The sequence below is a fragment of the Uloborus diversus genome, unplaced genomic scaffold (assembly GCF_026930045.1).
Source record: "Uloborus diversus isolate 005 unplaced genomic scaffold, Udiv.v.3.1 scaffold_65, whole genome shotgun sequence".
Lineage (NCBI taxonomy): Eukaryota > Metazoa > Arthropoda > Arachnida > Araneae > Uloboridae > Uloborus > Uloborus diversus.
This window is the reverse complement of record NW_026558846.1, coordinates 55,795-77,061: the sequence shown is the minus strand read 5'-3', so window position 1 is coordinate 77,061 and position 21,267 is coordinate 55,795. Positions and strand designations below refer to the sequence as shown.

General features: G+C 32.4%; 1 protein-coding gene across 1 annotated transcript in view; it reads right to left on the bottom strand.

Annotated features, from left to right (window-relative positions):
* LOC129233716 (protein krueppel-like) overlaps positions 1–11,200 on the bottom strand; it is a gene marked incomplete at its 5' end in the record, with an annotated part of 46,190 nt that extends 34,990 nt beyond the window's left edge. The window contains one exon of the mRNA XM_054867694.1: positions 11,132–11,200. Coding sequence (XP_054723669.1) covers positions 11,132–11,200 — 69 coding nt within the window. The remainder of the gene's footprint in view (positions 1–11,131) is intronic.
* Positions 11,201–21,267: the final 10,067 nt, after the last annotated feature.

Here is a 21,267-nt window from a genome sequence, read left to right as displayed (position 1 = left end):
AATTTACCATGTTTAATTCATATCAAATAAAATGAAATGAACATCAAAAAAAAAAAAAATGAACTAAAAAAAAAAAACAAAATAGGTGATGTGTATAGTGAATGGAAAGTCGGAAAGTGAACTCCATTGACAAACCATTGCTCTGCTCTCTGCGCACACTAGCTTCAGTGGAGGATGCTAGAAAGGAGACACCTTCTCCCGAGTGCAATGTCAACCATACATAGTCGAGTCTCCAGCGTATATGGACACCCACCCACCCCCTTTTTTTACGACTCTCGTGCTAATAAGTCAACAGAAGTCAAATGGGGATCTGAGTTTCTGCCCCTTTCAGTGGCGTATATATGATTTTATTTTGGAGGGAGCCCATGTAACTAAGATTAGCTCCCCCCTCCCATACACTTTTTTTTGTGACTTCAAATTTTTTGGGGGGGGAGAGGGGGGGAGAGAGTAAGTGTCCTGATCTTCTCATTTTTTTTGTGGTGAGGCAAGGACTTCATACTGTCACCCAGTGGCGCAACCAAAAAAATAGTTTTAGGAGGGCACTGTTTAAAAAAAATTCTTGCTTTAAGTGAGTGGGGGGGAGGGTCTTCCCCGGAATTTTTTTGGAGTTGTAGTCCTAAGAACGCAGTTTTAGACGGTCTCTGTTGAAGGTATGGGGAGGAAAAATTCTTGGGCCTTTCTGAGGAAATTTTTGGAAATTGAAATCTTAAAAACGCCATTATAGGCTATATTTGTTGACGTTAGTGAAATGAAAAGAAATAGACTTTTTGAAGGTGTCCTCGATTGATTAAAAAAAAAAAGAAAAGAAATACTGCGAAATCCATCCCCCCTCAGCGCAATTTTTCGAAATTTAAGTTCTTAAAACGCAGTGGAGCTCTCCCCAAAAACTTTTGAAATTCAAGACCTAAAAAACGAAGTTTTAAGGAGATAGTCAGTGATACTAGGTAGAGGAATTTATATGCTCTCCACCTTAAATTTTTCGAAATTGCAGTTTTTTCATTTTCAGATTTCATACGGGATCAGTCGGACACTCGCCCGAAACGTTTTCGTAATTGAAGTCTTAAAAGCGCGACTGTGGACCGCACTTGGTAACGTTAGGGGTTCGGGCCATTCTTCAAAATTGAAGCTCCATAAAAGCAATCTTAAACGACTTTGATGCTTTCAGAAAGCAAGGCGTTAGGTAATTGTTCCCTAAAAATTTTTCGCCTTTGAAGCCCTGAAAACGAGGTTTGAGAAGCTGGTTTTAGTGGGTGGAGGGGGCTCACAAAGTGTAGCATTTTGAAGACTGACTTTCTTATTTTTAGAACGTATGGGGAAAAAGAAAAATGGGACAGGGGAGGGAGGGAGGGGTAAAAGAAATGGGAGGTGTTGGACTCAATTCCCTGATCAATAGTCTAAACTTTTGAATTTTTTTATTTTAAGGTTCATTTCAAAAGCAATTCAGACTTTTTCCAAACATTAGGCAATCTTTGGAAAGGAAGAGTTCGAGAATCTTCCCCTGAAAGGTAAAACGCAATTTCAGGTTATCTTTGGAGACGTTTAGAGGTAAAGAGCGGTTTTAGGGAGTTTTTTCCTCCGAAAATTTTCAAAACTGGAATCTTAAAGACACAATTTCAAACTATTTTTGGTAGTAACCTTAGTGAAAGGGTGCTGGTTTGTGGACCCCCCTCCAGAAATGTTTTGAAATTGATGTCCAAAAAACGCCTAAAGAAATGCATTTTTAGATCATGAATTTCCAATATTACTCCAACCGAACAACTGTAACTTATTTAAAATTTCTTGCAGGGGACGAGAGTTAAGGAGAGGAACATTTTGAAAACCATTCTTTTCAGACTGACTATAAAGAAAGTAAAAGAAAAAAAAAACGGGATGGGGGTGAAAGAGAGGGGAACTTAATTTTTTAAGCGATAAGTTGCATCTGTTAAAAATATTTTAATTTAAAGTTTTATTTTTGATAGAATTGAGATTTTTTCCCCTACATTATTTGCTTTTCTTTTGTTAAAATAACTTTGCTTTCCTAAGACACGTTCTTTCTTGAGTGAAGGGTACGGGTCTTCTGACCCCTTCTGAACACCATTGCCTAGATCTTTCTAACGCAAGGTTACCAAACTTCAACGATTCGCTGTGCACCCTTTAAAGAATTAGAATTTTCTCATGACATCCTAGTCTAGTTTTACATACATATTATTCTTACCACTGACACTTCGTGGCCCCCATCACCTCTTCCTGGGGCACCCAGTTCGAAAACCTCAGATTTGATGGTTATAATTATTATCACTATCATATTTATTCATTTATTTTTATTTTATTTATTTATTTATTTATTTTTGTTGTCACTAAAAGTTTGGAAATAATTTTCGAGCAATTAAAACCAAAATAACTACTTTTCTTTAATTTTCTTTCCCAGATTTTGGAGGGGGCCCGGGCCCCCTCAGCCCCTCCCTTATATATGCCCTTTGCCCCCTTTCTTTCTTATCTCGTTTCTCGGCGCTTCCAGGTTTCTGTTTCGAATTTTGCAGTGTTTGTTTCGCCGCTTCGATTCAATTTATAGTGACCCCGATGTTACCCAAAAAAATGAGACACCAGACCTCTTTGGCGGTTTTTTGCAGCTGGCAACAACACCCTGGCCAAAGGATGCACAAAAATTTAGAAGACCACTTAGTTGGTCAAAGGTTACGTTTGGGGTAGAAAGGGAAAGGAGACGTATCATGTGTTTGACATTATTCAACACGTGACTTCAAAGTACCTTACCGAAGCGCGGTTTCTCAAATGTGTTTGCGGCATCTCAAATTTGACTAAAAAAGCGTTACGTTACAAAAAAAAAAAAAAAAAAAGAGGAGGAGTCTAAAAAATAACGTGCAATTTCAAAAGCAAATCGTAAGCCAGCATAGCGTTGGATACTGTGATGTCACTTTCGATAGACTAACAAAAAAAGAAGCGCAAGATGATCATAAAAAAAAGACAAAAATAAAAGGACGTTCCGACAAAAATAAAGATAATTTCATGTGGTCTTTTGGTCTCCTTGAGAGGAGGTGACCTGAAGAGCGCTCCTATTTTGGTAAAAATACTTTTCTTTACATATTCGATTGCGGCTATATGGAGAGGTGGCTTGAAACGGGAAAATGTAGCAAACCTTCTACATCAAATGAACCTGAGCAATTTTTAACAACTGAATCATCATCAACATCCACGGAACCATCTTCAAAAAATCAAAAGACCGTGATAGGTAAGTATCATTCTGTTTAGTGTAATACATGCAGATGCTCCCCGATTTTATGCTATTCAGATGGGGTTACTTCTCGATTTTCCGAACGAAATTCCTAATTACCCACATCACTACATCTAATGAGAATATCTTTTTAATGCAATATTTCGCTAAAAACTACTCGAAATTTGAATTCTCGTCAGACAAAATTTTCTGGGAAAGAAAGTTTATGAAAGTTCACAGTGACCTCTTATCGAGTAGCCCCTGAATGCCTGCTAATCAGGTATGCTTTACAGTCAATATTTTGACATTATGAGTCCTATCGGAGCTATTGCGTTCAACTTTCTTTTTTTTTTTTTTTGAAATGTTTCAACTTTTATAAATTTTAATGGAATAAGTAATACTCCTTTTAGTAAATAATACTCCTTTTAGTTATTAAAGCTTCACAGAAAATTATCCATTAATAATCCTGCTTTACTGAACAAATTTTATTGAAATAACCCATTTTAAAACTTATAGTCACGTGTCAGAAAAAAGCAGTTCATTTCTCTATCTCTTTCCCATCGTCCGCTGATCAGAATTCAATTATACACCAAATGCTGTTTGTTCTCTGTGTAGGCCAGTACTTACTCTGTGAAGTGTGCCTCTCAAGGCAGGCCTGTCACTTAAAGAGGATCAGGAGGGGCACTTTCCCTGCTGACTTTGAGAAATCAAAAATTAATGTATTTACATGGGCATGGTTTTTGCTGTTTTTTGTTTTCATATGCATTGAGTGTATGGATGATTCAACAAAAGAGCAAAATTTTGGTGCATTTGTTACAAAAAACCTGATAAAATTAAGAAAAAACTTTAAAAGGTAGCATTATTAAAATATGATATTATAAGAGCTTAATTATTTGTGTCTTATTTTATTTTTGTAGTTGTGTTTTTCGTAGGTTCGTGAATGTCATAACGGTGAATTATATACTTTAATATTTTAATTAAAAAACATCAAATTAAACTCCTTCGAATCCAACTTGTGTCAAGAACTTAGAGCTGCAGGGTTTATCACTATGCAATATAAAAATTTAATTATACAGTTGTCGCGGCTTGTATGAGTCACATTTTGTTCTAAACAGCTTTGATTCCATAAAGCGACTGATTCAATAAAGTTGGATTTCGTTTTTGAGGATTTCATTCATTAAGAACGGTTAATTCAATTGTCCACTGTTTCAAAATATTGAAAATTTGGTGCGGCTACTCTTGGTGTGCCGCCCTTCGTCGTGTAAATTTGAAAGAAGCTTCAGTGTGCTGAGAAAGCTGAAATTGTATCTAAGGTCGACTATGACACAAAAGCGGTTGAATCATGTTGCTTTATGCTAAGTTCACAAAAACATCTTGGACGAAATTGATCACAAAAAAAAATAGCACGGATATTCGCATCCCATGTGCAGTCTAGAAAAAATGTATTTGTTAGTATTAAATTATTTTTCTTATTGTGTAGTTATGTAAATCAAGATGTACCCGTTTAAAAGTATTGTATTAAATGTAAACCCATTATATATATATATATATATATATATATACACGAATTTTTCTTAATGCAACTTGAAAATGACAGAGTCAGAATGGTCCCCCCCAATAAATTTCAGCTGACGACGCCAATGGACTCTAGAGAAATAAATACGTAATGTACAGTTAGTTGAATGACCTACGCAATTGCGAAATGGCCTTCAAATGTTTATGCAGCGTGCAAATCACACATGCTCTGCCGCCCCTAGCTTGCCCTTCCTTTGTGTTGTTCACTGCTGTCAACTGCGTTCTTTGTTCTAGAGCGCTGTTTTTCTCTTCTAAAGTAGTCTATTTAGTTACAATAGTTTCAAACTGTTGAGTTATTACTTCAAATGGAAATGAAGATGCTGTTTTGACATATAAATAACTTGAAAGGAAAGAAAAAAACACATTTAGAAGTGAAGATTTTTTTCTACAACGTCACAAATGAGGATTAAACTTGCAAATGTAGCACAGGCTGATGTGTCCGAAGGGGGGGGGGGCGGATACAAGGGGAGTCCACTCCCCTAAACAGTCGACAATTCTCTGTCCACATTGAGTATGGTAGTTTGTATTTGCCCCCGTCCTATAGATCACTGTCAATTGTTTTAAAGGCTGGTTTGAAAAATACGAGAATAATTAACTTGAATTCAGTCAGTTAAGATACAGTCAGATCAAGAAAAAAACCCCTTCAAGTTACTTTCAGCTTTTGTACAATGTCTTTTCATCCGTACACTTCATTTGCATTGGAAAAAAGTGTTCTTTGCAAAATTGAAACACATGTGTCCAGTAATCTGCAAGTTTTGTGCAATAAAACATTGTTGTTATCCTTAATTTTTCCTTTAAAGAACTCTTTTGATCTTGACACAGTAAAGTAATGGTGGTTTAAGCACTCAGATGCTAGTAGGGAACTCACTATTACTGCTTAAATAAGGCACTTATTTTTTTTTCTGTTGATTTACAATATTTGAAGGCGTTTGAATCTTTTTTAATTGTTTATTTATGTAAGTTTCTAATTGCAGTTCTTAAAATTTTTAAGAATGCTCTTCAGAAGTTACAGCTAGCAAAAGCTAGCAAGGCAAATGGAAAACGTCAATTGAACATTTGTGGTGAAAACCTAACACCAGACCAAGAAGAAATGAAGCAATCTAAGTGGAGAGCTTAATGTGAGATCAAACATTTAACTGAAATGGAACAGACCTTAATTATAAAATGCTACCGATTAAGGGGTTTGTAGCTAGGACTGAAACAGAAACAGTCCCAGCAAAAAACATAGTTAAAGAGAGAGAGAGAGAGTTACCATTCTCTAGCCTGCAATAATGCTACAATATAATGCTACAATAATGCTACAATAAGCCTGCAATAATGCTACAATAATGCTAGCCTGCAATAATGCTACGAAAATTGTGTTTTATTGCCCCCCTAAGGGGGCTTTGCCCCCATAATGGGACGAAAACTACCCTATGTGTTATTCTGATGCATAAGCTATATTATTGTAAAGTTTCAAAATCCACTCAGTAGTTTTTGCGTGAAAGAGTAACCATCCATACATCCATACAGACAAACTTTCGCATATATAATAGTAGTAAGATTTGTGTCTAATCATAACAATTACATTTCCTTTGAAACTTGAAATAAAAATTGTGATTTTTGACTTTCAAACATGATTGACATTGTTTAAAAGAAAAATAAGTATTATTTCCCTTCCTTACAATGTAACTTTACTGTCTGACAATGAAAGCTATTGAGTTTTGATTTTTCCAATCCAGTCAAAGTCCAAATCAAAACTAAATTGTTTTTTTTTTTTCTTTTCCAACAGAAACCCCAAAGCAAAACTGCGTAATGATTTCTAAAGCTGAAACAGAACTTAAACTGCAGTTTCAGTTTATTCATACGGTCATGCGAAGCACAGTATAAAAGAAGTCATACCAACACTTTAGAACAAAACTGTGTTATTGTAACGAAGTTTTTCTCTGTTTCGCATTTTATTCAATAAATAAAATGCTTTTGGGTCATTGCATCAGGAACTATTTTTTAATTAATTCTGAAAAAAAAAAAGACATCTTAATCAATTATATGGAAGAACCGAACTTTAAAACACAATCTCCCAGCTTGACTCAAATGCAGACTCCATTTTTGTGCTTAGCACGGCAGTATACAGGGCGCGGCAAAAAAAAAAAAAAAAAAAACCTTCGGACAAAGATTGCATCATCGGATGGAAGTAAAGTATATCTTCATTTTAATGAGTGTCTTATTTATTTTTGTATTTCACTTTATTAGAAAATAATTTACAATGCATATCGTAGTTTATGTATTGTTTTTCAATTTTCTTCAAGGGCGCCGATATGCAAAATTTTGAGGGGGGGGGGGCTCAGCTACCCCACGGTTTAGCAGGATATTTTCTCCATAGAAACTGATTTCAGTACAGATTAGAGCTATTACGACACAGGCCTACATACACACACACACAAACACATACACACAACTACCCACACATTCATGCCTGCACACAGACACAAACACATATGCCTTACACACACATACACATACCCCGCCCCAACGCACACAAACACTCATACACACAACTACCAACACTCATGTCTGCACACACATACCCCCTACACATAACCCCTCCCCTACATACAAACACACAGGTCTACATACACACACTCGTGATTGCGAAAAACATAATTTGAATTCAAGATGAAAAAATTCAAATTATTTTTTTTTTTTTTGGGTGGATGAGGGCCATAAAATGAATTAAATAAGTGTACTAGAAGGACATGTTAGAAGCTGTAGTATTTCTGTGAACCTAAGAGCACTTCAGCACAGCAATGTAGACTGGACATTTCAAATTGATACCATGCCAGTACATACGGCCAAAAAGACAAGAGTGGTGCAAGGCGTATTGTTTTAGACTTGATATCATCTTTAGAGGGACGCTCTACTCACTAGACCTCAATCACATTTGTTATATTGTATGGCCTGTTTTAGAGTCAAAGGTCTATCTTAAACTACACATAAGTTTGGATTCTCTCAACCAATTGCTTTATAGGGAATAGGATTGATTAAAAGACTTGTGGCCCTTGAATGAAAATTTTCAATCAGTTGTACCTTTGTTTTACTTCAAAAGGCGGCTAGTTTGAAATCAATTAATTTGTTCATTGCTAAAGATCTTCTCATATTATTATGTTTTAATGTTTTGTTAATTTATTTATTTTTAATAAAGTTACATGGAAAATTGCTTGCCTGCTTTTTTTTTTGCCGCACCCTGTACATTTGGTTCGCACAGTCAGCAGAAACATAGTTCTTTGATTAAAGTTATGCAGTTATGCTTGTTTGTTTTATGAAGAAGGAAAATAAATTCTTCACTAAGGATATTGTTTTTTTTTTCTTTGCAAAAAGTATTAAATGTTTTTTGATTTATATGCAAATTACATTTTCATACAACAACTTGCATTATCAAAGTTAGACAGTATTAACATACAAGGAGGGTGAGGAAATTGCATAAGAATTTAAGTATAAGAAATTTCTATTCACTTTTTGCTGAAAATTTCAATTAAAACTTCTTGAAAAGTTTACAAAAAATTAATTTTTTCAGTTTCTCCGAAGTAGAAATAAACCCCTTTGGGGTAAAAAAAGTTTTTTTTTTCGTTTTTTTGGAAGTTTTCCGGGTTTTTTTCCGATTGTTTTCATCTTTAGTCAGGACACAAAAAAAAAAAAAAAAGTCTATGGATACTGGCAGAACCATACGATTTATGGAGATGTAATTAGGCATAACTTCTTGTAAGTTTTATATGTATATCCCATAAAAATTTCATGAAATTTGGAGATGGTCGAGTGGGGACCTTGTCAGAATGTAAAACACTTGGACATGCAATGACCCAAAAGTGTATTCACACTTGAACTGTGATATAATGCCTTTTTGCAATACTCCCAAGAATATAGTTGGTCGCAGGGCCCGACTAACTAAACGTGAGGCCCAAGGCCCACAATAATTTGGAGGCCCCCTGAAGGCTATTTTGTTTAAAATGTGTGTATTTTTTGTATATTTGTTATGCTATGCATAATTCTTTAAGTACTCTGGGGCCCCTTAGGAAGAGGGGGTCCCAGGCCCAGGCCTAGTAGGCCAGTGCGGTAATCAGGCTCTGGTTGGTCGTTCGTACCTATCGTCAAATGCAGGGTCGGGAATTTGGACTGTTCAAAAAAGGTTTCGGACAGCACAGGTGGTATTTACCGTCCAAAAGTATGCTAAAGGGGTGTAATCTAACCATTTTATAGGTACTTGCAGCAATTTTCGTAATGCATTAATATTAATGAGGTTTAATTAATGAGTATTTGATAATATTTTTCTCCAAAATGTTCATTCAAAGGAATGTGATTAAATGTGCAGTATTTAGGTGCAAAAAAAAAAAAAAAAAAAATGTTTAGTTTTTAATGTTCTTTGCAACAAAATTTACATGATGCCTTAACGAAAACTATTTCTTAAATAATAGATTTAAGGAACAATAAATTGATGATTGAATACATGCACTTTATTTTAAAACTTGAGCAGTTTCTTTTTTTAGTTCATATTTTTAACAGAACTGCAACAATAAAAAATTGTAATTTATTGAACTCAAGTCAATTATTGCCCTATATTTTCAACACTTTCTTTTGCACACATGCATAAATGTTAAAAGATTTGGTAACTGTTATATAAAAAAAGGAAAAAACCCTCATGCCTACAGAATGAAATTTTTAATAAGGATTTCAACTTCAACGTAACTGCATTAAAATCAGCTATGTAAATAAGTTGTTGCATATAAATTAAAACTTGAATGTTCGCGTTGAATACACATTCAAGAAAGGAAAACATAATTTTAATCGATCTTTTTTTTATATCTTCTCACAAAATATAGTTACTCAAAAAATGGTAGTTTTAAACATTTTAGGAGAGTTTTGGACACAAACTGTTACAAACAGGATGGTAAAAACCTTGTCAACCCTGATTTCATTTGCACAAAAGCATTAAATATAGGGAAATTTGGATACAATTATCAAAAACAAGCAAACAGACAAAATTTTAAAAAAACGCACGCATACAAATCGAAAATTTTAATCAAGAATTCAGCTTCAATGTAACTAGATTAAATCAGCTCCATAAATAGATTGAATGCTCATCATGGAATAAATCTTCAATACACAACATTACTTTGATACATTTTGTTCTGTTTTTGATATTTTCTTACAAAATACATTTTCTATATAAAAAAATAATAATAATAAATTATACACTTTTGGACACATGGGTTTTGAACCAGAATTTTTACCGCAGTGTCCAAAACCTTGCCAACATGTTTAAATGCATCACTAAATGAGAATCATAAACAAAAGTCTTCTGACACCATAAGAGTATGAATGCTTTTGTATACCGTGCGCTCTTGAATGCCAATTCATATTTAAACAATCAGAATGTGTAACTTTACAACGCGCACAAAAATATGGTTTTGCGTTATGGTAAATGCATATTTGCATAAAACTCTCAAATGCAGTTTCTGCGTAAATTTAATTTAGTGCGATTTTACAGGTTCTGCAATACAATTTTGGGTTCACAGAGTTTCATTAGTAGGGGAATGTGGGGTAAAGTGAAATAATTAAGATGACTGAGCTCTTCTGAAATGAACAAATTGGAAATTTATTTTGAAAATTACAGTATGAAAAGAGAGAACATTCCAATTTACAATTAAACTTGCATCGAAACAGTATTTTTTATTTTTGTGACTACACTGGAAATTGGAAATTTTTCGCACCTTTTTTTTTATGGGGCAAAGTACAAAAAAAAAGGTTGATTAAATGAATTAGTAAATAAAAGGTAGAATGAATAAATGAAAAGATAATGAAACAATAAATTAATATTTAGCAGTAAGTTACCGCCTCTAAGCCACAGAGTTGGCAAAAACCCAAGTTTTTTTTTTTTTTTAAAGCCCATGGACCACAGGTTTTTTGAAATAAAACTCAACTGAAGCTGGGGTTTTTTTAAAAGAAATGTGGGGTTTTTTTTAAATCTTTTTTTAGGGAATATGTGGAATACTTGTAGCATATTGTAGCGTAAGTATATGGACAACGCGCAACAGTTGTCTTAAGGTAAAAAAAGCTGGAAAACTAATTAAAATTCGTTTTCTGAAAAAAATGCGAAAAAATTGTCATGGGGTAAAAAAAGCTGAAAAATTAGACTAAATTCAGTGTTTTCTGCAGAAAAGTATAAAAGACGACGAAACCCAAGAATGTAGCCCAGTGGTTGGGGATTTGAATACGGAAGTAATTGGTGGAAAGCTGGACATTGCTTTAATCTATGCCATATGGGTCTGAAATGACCATACTAAATTTCTCTAAGGAGCAAGATTATGGATCCACTTTTGTGTGCCTTTTCAGATGTATATCCAAACTCTTACTGTGAGAAAATGTCTTGTTACAGAACTCACAAGATTACGGTTTTTCATTAGTGTGTGTCCTCAAATGTCTTATCAAAGTTGAACTGTGAGAAAATGTCTTTTTACAATACTCGCAAGAATATGGTTTTTCATTAGTGTGAATCCTCAAATGTGTTTTCAAATTTGCACTTTGAAAAAATGCCCTACTACAGTGATCACAAGAATACGGTTTTTCATTAATGTGCATCCTCAAATGTGTTTTCAAATTTGAACTCTGAGTAAATGTCTTTTTACAATGCTCACAAGAATAAGGTTTTTCATTAGTGTGTATCCTCAAATGTGTCATCAAATTTGCACTATGAGAAAATCTCTTTTTACAACAATCGCAACAATATGGTTTTTCATTAGTGTGAATAATTAAATGTCTTTTCAAATTTGAACTATCTGAAAATGTCTTTTTACAATGCTCACAAGAATATGGTTTTTCATTAGTGTGTACCCTCAAATGCTTTTTCAAAGATCGACTATCAGAAAATGCCTTTTTACAATGCTCACAAGAATAAGGTTTTTCATTAGTGTGTATCCTCAAATGTGTCATCAAACTTGTACTCTGAGAAAATCTCTTTTTACAACAATCGCAACAATATGGTTTTTCATTAGTGTGTATAATTAAATGTCTTTTTAAATTTGAATTATCTGAAAATGTCTTTTTACAATGCTCACAAGAATAAGGTTTTTCATTAGTGTGTATCCGCAAATGTGTCATCAAACTTGTACTCTGAGAAAATCTCTTTTTACAACAATCGCAACAATATGGTTTTTCATTAGTGTGTATAATTAAATGTCTTTTCAAATTTGAATTATTTGAAAATGTCTTTTTACAATGCTCACAAGAATATGGTTTTTCATTAGTGTGTACCCTCAAATGCTTTTTCAAAGACCAACTATCAGAAAATGTCTTTTTACAATGCTCACAAGAAGGTAGGTTTTTTTGAGTGTGCATCTTTAAATCCCTTTTCAAATTTGATCTCCGAGAAATGGCTTTTAGACAGTACTCACAAGAAAATGATTTTTCATCTGTGTGTAATTTCCAGTGTATTATTGGTTCAGAATTCTTAGAAAATGTCTTTCACAAATTCACATCAAACATATGGTTCCTTTTTAGCACACAATATTTCATGAATTTTCGAGTTCTAATTTACAGGAACTGACACAGCAAAATAATTTGAAGACTATCCCTTCACGTGAAATATAGCTTAAATGCAGATTCCAGTTAAGTTAAATTATATAACATAACAACGTCATAGCAAAAACGATATATATTAAAACTTGTAAAGTTGACCACCTTTGTAAGTTCACCACCTGTCGAAGTTGTCAGGTAGCGAAATACTTCTTTATCATATACATAAACCTCTATTAGTTGTCCACCTCTCTAAGTTGAGCACAAAACTTTGGCACTGCAAGTGGTCAACTGACACAGGTTAACACTGTACGCTTTTTCTTTTGTTCAGTTCAGCCTGTAAATCGTGAAATTTTACATTTACCAGAGCAGTTTCATTATCCACAATATGTATTCAGAAAAAGTGTATCACATTTCTTTTTTCAAGCAGTGCCTTTAGAAAATAATTACAAGGTTTTGTATTTTTCTTAACACTCTAATAAAAAAGCATTGATTGTCAAAGGTATGTGTCTTTCAATGCCTCTTTTTACATTCCCAGTGGCAAGTTTTCATAAAAGCATAGAAATAAGACTTTCGTAACCCGCATTTTTAAATACCCTGTGTAACAAGTGTTCATGCATAAGCTGTGCTTAACATGTACTCTTAAATTCCTTTTTTTTTTAATTCAAGAGTTTGTTACAAAATATGATTTTAAAAGTTTGAAAATCACTTGCATAAAAACGGAATCTCCCGATGTCTGAGATCCCAGGTTCAGTTTCAAAGAGCTGGAATCGGTAGATACCAGTACCTACACACAAAAAAGAAAGCAGCTGAAAGTATTTAATAGCAATCAACAATAGAAAAACAAATTCTTATAAAATTGTCTAATACCACTCATAATCAAGACACACTCATTATTTTGCCGAGTAACAGGGCTGGTTTACTAGGGTATAAGTCATTAAATGAGTCACAAGAGACAATAGAATGTAAAAAAATTTGAATTTCGAGATCTTGCATTCTCAAATTATATTTTTTCCAATCGCGAATCGCAATGGGACCCCACTCGTTAGGTTTATCGTTTCTACTAATTGCTTTTAACGCAACCATCATCGGGCATCCATATGTAAAATTGTAGGGGGGGGGGGCTCAGATATTTTAACCATGGTTTAGCATGATCTTTTCCCCATGAAAACCAATTTCAGGACAGATTAGTGTCATTAAAATTTGACATTTTTAATAACTTAATTCATTATTGGCAGGAGAAGAAAAGTTTTTACATTTTTGCAAAGAAAAAAGTACTAAAGACAAAGAAGTTCTAATTTCTATGAGGTGGGTGGGCTTGAGCCCCCCTTACCCCCTAAATGGGCACCCTTGCATTATAGGCTACATTTGTTGACTATAGAGTAATGAAAGGAATGGAACTATTTAAAGTTGTCGCCGATCGATTAAAAAAAAAAAGAAACTAAACCAATCACCCCTCTGCCTAATTTTTCTAAATTCAAGTTCTTCAGTGAAAGGACATCAATTTTCTATTATTGTTCAAACCGAACAACAGAAACTTATTTTAAATTTTTTGCAGGGGATGAGGGAAAAGGAGAGAATATTTTGAAGACACTTCGTTTCAGCTTGACTAGAAAAAAAAAGAGGAGAACTTCATTTTCCAAACAATAATATGCATCCGTTAATCTTAAGATTTCTTATTTAAAGAATTGAGTTTCCCCCCATTCCCCTAACAATACTTGCTTTTCTTTCTGTTAAAATATCTTTGCTTTCCTAAGACAGTCTTTTCTTCAATAAGGGGTATGGTGCGGGGTATCCCCTGACCCCTTCTGAACACCGTTGCCTGGCGCCCTCAAATACAGGGTTCCGAAACTTTAACGTTTTGCGGCACTCTTTGAAGAATTAGAATTTTCTCACGGCATCCTAGTCTAGTTTTTCAAACATATTATTATTACCATGGACACTTTGCGGCACCCTTCACCTCTTCCTGCGGTGCCCAGTTCAGAAATCTCTCTTCTAACGTACTATAATTATCGTCAAGTAAAACACCTCGCAGTGCCTAAAAGTAACCACAGTAAATAAAAGAATATAAACTTCAAAAAAAAAAGGATTAAAAAAATTCAACATTCCTCAGAAATGATTAGGAAACGGGTTGAAACATTTTTCAAAATAAATGTTTTGACCAGTTTAGAGCAAGAAAAATCCTGAGAATTTCAGCTCAGCTCAGAACAAAAATCTAAAGACATTATACATTAAAACAAATGAACAAAAATTAATTAAAGAGGCAAAAATAACTTTGCAGAAAAATTCAGGAAGTTTAAAAGCAGGGAACAATCAAGAAAATATTTAAAAGAAAACCCGAAAATCAAAAAAACATAAGCCTAGCTTGTAAGAAATACAGAATAAAAGCTGAATCATTAACTTTTGCCAATTCTTTCATTTTATGTGAAAATCCTTTCAAAACCAATATCTACAGACTTTAGATCTACTTTCCAAGACTTCCAAGATCTACTTTAGAGCAATTTTGAAGTCGGTTCTTTTTTTTTTTTTTTTTTCAAAATTTTTTTATTTTATTCTTTTTAGTGTAAATGTAGATATTTCAGTAAAAGTAAGAAGTTACCATCACAAAACTTTACCCTATTTTTTTCATAAAAATGCTCCATACTAAAAAAAAAACTATAAACACGCATCAAACTTGAAGCGACTGGCACTAAAAATTTATCTTTGTTCCTCTCTGGAATTCATTTGTGTGCTAATTTAATTATAACCATTTAAATATCCCCAACTAATTTACATTTCACAGCTTACCAGTTGCTTGTGATGCAATACTGTACAGTTGAGGCAAACATAACCCGGTAGTATTATGAAGGCTAAGCAGATCCTGTTCACTGCATCACCTCCCTTCCAGGTTAGCTTTAATACCACTATGGAGCAATGACACTGAAGAAACTTGATGCTTGCTTCAGAGAAGCCTTTATTAAAAATTATGATTACAATTACTATTAATGTTACTGTTATATGGCACCAAACTTTTATAACAATGGTTTTCATATCATTTTCATTTAATAGGGATATTGCATAAGATTTACCGTTTTTTGCCCATAACTTTTTCTAAAGAACAAATATGGTCCAACAAAGTGATGGGACCTAAGTTGAGCCATTCCCTATCCATTAAAAAAAGAATCATCAAAATCGGTTCACTAGGTGAGACGCTGTGAGTGGACAAACAAAAAAAAAAAAAACATACATACGGTATGAACTGATAACCGGCTCCTTTTTGAAGTCGGTTAAAAACCCCTCATGCCTATAAATTGAAAATTTTAATGAAGAATTCACTTCTACCCAACTATTAAAATCAGCTATGTAAATAAGTTGTTACATATAAATTAAAACTTGAATGTTCACATTGAATAAACATTCAAGAAAGGAAAACATAATTTTAATCGATCTTTTTTTTATATCTTATCACAAAATATAGTTACTCAAAAAATGTAGTTTTGGACAAAGGATTTTTTTAACAGGACGGTAAAAACCTTGTCAACCCTGATTTCATTTGCACAAAAGCATTAAATATAGGGAAATTTGGATACAATTATCAAAAACAAGCAAACAGACAAAATTAAAAAATAAACGCATTCATACAAACTGAAAATTTTAATCAAGAATTCACCTTCAATGTAACTAGATTAAAATCAGCTGCATAAATAGGTTGAATGCTCAACACGGAATAAATATTCAATACAAAACATTATTTTGATATATTTTATTCTGTTTTTGATATTTTCTCATAAAATACAATATTTATTAAAAAATAGTTTTCAACACTTTTGGATACATGGGTTTTGGACCAGAGTTTTTACCATGGTGTCCAAAACCTTGCCAACCTGTTTAAATGTGTCACTAAATGAGAATCATGAACAAAAGTCTTCTGACACCACAAGAGTATGAATGCTTTTGTATACCGTGCACTCTTGAATGCCAATTCCAATTTAAACAATCAGAATATGTAATTTCACAATACGCACAAGAATATGGTTTTGCGTTTATGGTTCATGAATTGTTGCAAAAAGCTCTCAAATGCAGTTTCTGTGTAAATTTAATCTAGTGCGATTTTACAGGTTCTGCGATACATTAGTAGGGCAATGTGGGGCAAAGTGAAATAGTTAAGATGACTGAGATCTTCCAAAATGAACAAATTGGAAATTTGTTTTGAAAATTACAGTACGAAAAGAGAGAACATTCTAATTTACAATTAAACTTATATTAAAACTGTATTTTTTTTTAATTTTTGAGCCGTCAATGAAAATTGGAAAATTTTCACTTCTTTTTTCACGGTGCAAAAGAAAAAAAAAATTATTTTTGATTAAATGAATTAGTAAATAAGGGGTTGAATGAATAAATGAAAAGGTAAGGAAACAATTAATTAACATTTAGCAGTAAGTTACCGCCCTTAAGCCAAGACTAAGGCAGAACTAGATACAAAATAAATACATTAATTAATAAATGAAGAAAAATACATGAGTGATTAAAAGAGTGAATGGACTAGAAAATCAGTGAATGAATTAGTAGAATAGCGAAATGAAGGAACATAAATAAATCAATTAATAAATGAAAACATAAGTGATTCAGTAAAGGATTGAGTGGGTAAACAAAATAAACTATTTCACTCTGTCCCGTCCACATGTACTTGACTAATTGTACAAAATGTTCAAAATACAAACAAATTTAATATTAACTAAATTAACGCAGCATCATACATTAGAAGATCTCAATTAATATTTCAAATGTTGAAAATAAGAACTTCATCATTTTATACTAACAAAAATAAATTTTGACTTACAACAAACAATTAAAATACGATAATCAATATTTTAAAACTGCCTGTACTTTCATGAGCTTTAATCTTTGGCGATATTTTTTTCATGATTGGAATAGACTACATAAGCAACTACCAGGGTTGTTATAAAGGCTACCAGTTTTTTTTTTTTTTCCTCCAAAAAAATTCCAAAAATCCCGCCTTTTTTTTTTTTTTTTTTTGTTTAAACCAGGTTTTTTTTATTTAAACCGGGTAAACTTAGTTAAAACACTATTGATAAAAAAAAAATATTTTATTTTAGGAAAATCATGAAGATTTTATGAATTAAATGTTATCGAATGTGTAATATTTATATGTGTAACAATAATTTCTTTGTAATTAATTAAATAACGAAGAGTAAAATCTTGTAATTTTATTTCCTCATACTTTGAGATTTCTTTTTGGAAATATTGTTTTAAAAAATCTTTAACTATTAGAAAAAATACAATACGTAATTTTGTCTTGGTATAAATAATCAAAGAAATAATTTACTGTGATGGTTCTTCAGACATTATCAATTATGATTAACCAATAATACATTCATGCAAACTAATTTCCTGGTAATAATAACCATCTACTACAAATAAAAACTTAAATTCATGCAATTCTTACACATGGAAAGTATTTTGCAGAATCTACAAATGAACCATAGGTCTGATGTACGTTACACAACTTTAAAAAAAGTTACAAATCATGTAATATATTTACCTAATGTATCCGTGACAAAAATTATAGATACAGCACAAGTAGGATTTACGGAAACCATTATGTTTTAAATTGTAGACATTATTTCTCCTGGTTTAATGCATTTAGGAACATGATTTTTTTAATCAAAGAAAATAAAAATCATATTAATTAAAAGCCTCAGTAAACTTAAAAAAAAACACTCTTTTAAGATAATTTTCATAATGAAGAGTGTTCTATAAATTAATGTTTGTTGATTCTTTCACCATTCATACATAAGACTTCTTTTATTATATTGGGATCAAAAAAGTTCTTTAAAAGGTGACAATTTGAATTAAGAGCAGAGTTACATGAATATTTTTGGCTCTCATAATTATGTGCATTATCATTTCTTGCACTTACTGAATCGTCTATCGGAGGAGATGCAAAAAAAGTGCAGGTATAAGTGCAATCTTTTGCCTACTCAAGTGTTCTTGGACTTCAGTTATTTTTTTTCCTCTTGTCATTTAAATATTCTAGAGTTAAAATTTATATACACTTTGCATCGCTTCAATGGTACATAATCTACCTCAATAAATTTTAAGTAATCAAGCAAATTAGGTAGCACAAAGTTTTGGTTCAATGTGCTTTTCGGACTATTTTGAAATGCAAAAGACTGAAAAATAATGATAATTGAAAAATTAAAAAAGAGCTACTTGGATTTTTTTAAATGAGATATTAGAAAAACTCAGTTAGTCTTCCTTGTATATTTATGTACCTAACAGGAAAGCTGCATAGATTTAAAAAAAAAAGAAAAAAACAAAATAAAAACTATTTAACAAAGTTGCATTACCTTCAAAACTATAATAAATTTATTAAACCTGTAATTTATCAATGAAGCTTTGCTAGTTACTTTGCATTAATTACATTTTACTCTTCACAGTAATATGTAAAATTCATGAAAATATTCTGGGAAAAACTGAAATTTTTCAAAAAAAACATTTTTGGAAAAAAACCTCATGGTTTTCTTAAAAAACCACTTGGCTTAAACCATGGTTTATACCAAACAACCCTGGTACTGCATAGTTAAAACATTACCATTTTGGTGGCGCTAAACACAGAGTAAATATTTCACTCTTTCACTTCCATATTCTCCAACCTATCTTTCATTGAGTTAGTTAATGTAAATTTCAGAGAAATGTCATTTCACAAAAATCGCAGTTTGGGTGTTATGTCTTCTCGATGTATTCTTAAACGCCAATTGAAAGACGATTTCCAAGAATTTTTTTTTTCTTTACAATACCCACAAGGTTACAAGAGTACTCAAAGTGGTCACTTTAGCTTGTTTCCTCAAATGTACTTTAAAAGATGAAGGAGCAATAGTCGCAAGATTATGGTTCCAGTTTGGTGTGCGTTTTCAGATGTATATCCAAAGTATGACTGTGAGAAAATGTCTCGTTACAGAACTCGCAAGAATACGGTTTTTCATTTGTGTGTGTCCTCAAATGTGATTTCAAATTTGTACTTTGAGAAAATGTCTTTTTACAATGCTCACAAGAATATGGTTTTTCATTAGTGTGTATCCTCAGGTGATTTTTCAAAGTAGAACTATCAGCAAATGCTTTGATACAATAATCGCAAGAATATGGTTTTTCATTAGTGTGAATCCTCAAATGGGTTTTCAAACCTGAACTTAAAGAAAATGTCTTTTTACAATACTCACAAGAATATGGTTTTTCATTAGTGTGTATCCTCAGGTGATTTTTCAAAGTAGAACTATTAGAAAATGCTTTGTTACAATAATCGCAAGAATATGGTTTTTCATTAGTGTGTATCCTCAAATGGGTTTTCAAACTTGAATTAAAAGAAAATGCCTTTTTACAAAACTCACAAGAATATGGTTTTTCATTAGTGTGAATCCTCAAATGTGTTTTGAAATTTGAATTTTGAGAAAATGTCTTTTTACAATACTCGCAAGAATATGGTTTTTCATTAGTATGGATCCTCAAATGGGTTTTCAATTTTGATCTAACAGGAAATGCCTTTTTACAATACTCACAAGAATATGGTTTCTCTTTAGTGTGCGTCCTCAAATGTGTTTTGAAACTTGATATATAAGCGAATGACTTTTTACAAAAATCACAAGAATACGGTTTTTCATTAGTGTGAATCCTCAACATATGTATTTTCAAACTTGAACTACGAGAAAATGTCTTTTTACAAAACTCACAAGAATATGGTTTTTCATTAGTGTGAATCCTCAAATGTGTTTTGAAATTTGTACTTTGAGAAAATGTCTTTTTACAATACTCGCAAGAATATGGTTTTTCATTAGTATGGATCCTCAAATGAGTTTTCAAAGTAGAACTATTTAAAAATGCCTTTTTACAACATTCACAAGAATATGGTTTCTCATTAGTGTGTGTTCTCAAATGTGCTATCAAATTTGAACTTTTAGAAAATGTCTTTTTACAATACTCGCAAGTATATGGTTTTTCATTAGTGTGTGTCCTTAAATGTGTTTTTAAATTTGAACTTTGAGAAAATATCTTTTTACAATACTCGCAAGAATATGGTTTTTCATTAGTGTGTATCATTAAATGTCTTTTCAAATTTGAACTCAGAGAAAAGGCTTTTAGACAGTACTCACAAGAAAACTGTTTTTCATTTGTGTGCATTCTCAAGTGATTTATCATTTCAGAACTCATAGAACGTCTTTTTACAATACTTGCAACAAGCATATGGTTTCTTATCAGAGCAATGTTTCATGCGTATTTGAGTTATTTGCAGGAACTGACATGGCAAAATAATTTGAAGATTATTTTTCCAGGTGAAGTAGTAGCTTAAATGCAGATTTAGGCAAGTTAAATTGTATGATATTTCATTACATAAACTTAACACAGTAAAACTTGCTAAGTTGACCGCTTGTTGTAATCATCAAGTACAGAAATACTTCTTAATCATATATATTGACTTTTATAAGTCAACCACCTCTCTAAGTTAAGCACAAAACTTCAGCACTGCGTCTTCTTTTGCTCAGTTCAGCATGTATATCGTCAAATTTTACATTTACAAGAGCAGTTTTATAATTTACTAAATATTCAGGATAAGGTCATTAAATTTCTTTGCTAAGCAGTGTCTTTAGAGAATACTTACAAGATTATGGATTTTTCTTAACAATATTATAAAAAAGCATTGATTGTCAAAGGTATGTGTCTTTCAATGCCTCTTTTTACATTCTCAGTGGCAAGTTTTCATAAAAGCATACAAATCAGACTTTTGTAGCCTGCATTTTTAAATACCCTGTATAACAAGTGTTTAAACACAGGGTGTGCTTTACATGTTCTCTTAGATTGCAAATTTTTAAAAATTCTCGAGTACTATTACAAAGTATTATTTTACAAGTTTGAAAATCACTTGCATCAAAACGGAATCTCCCGAT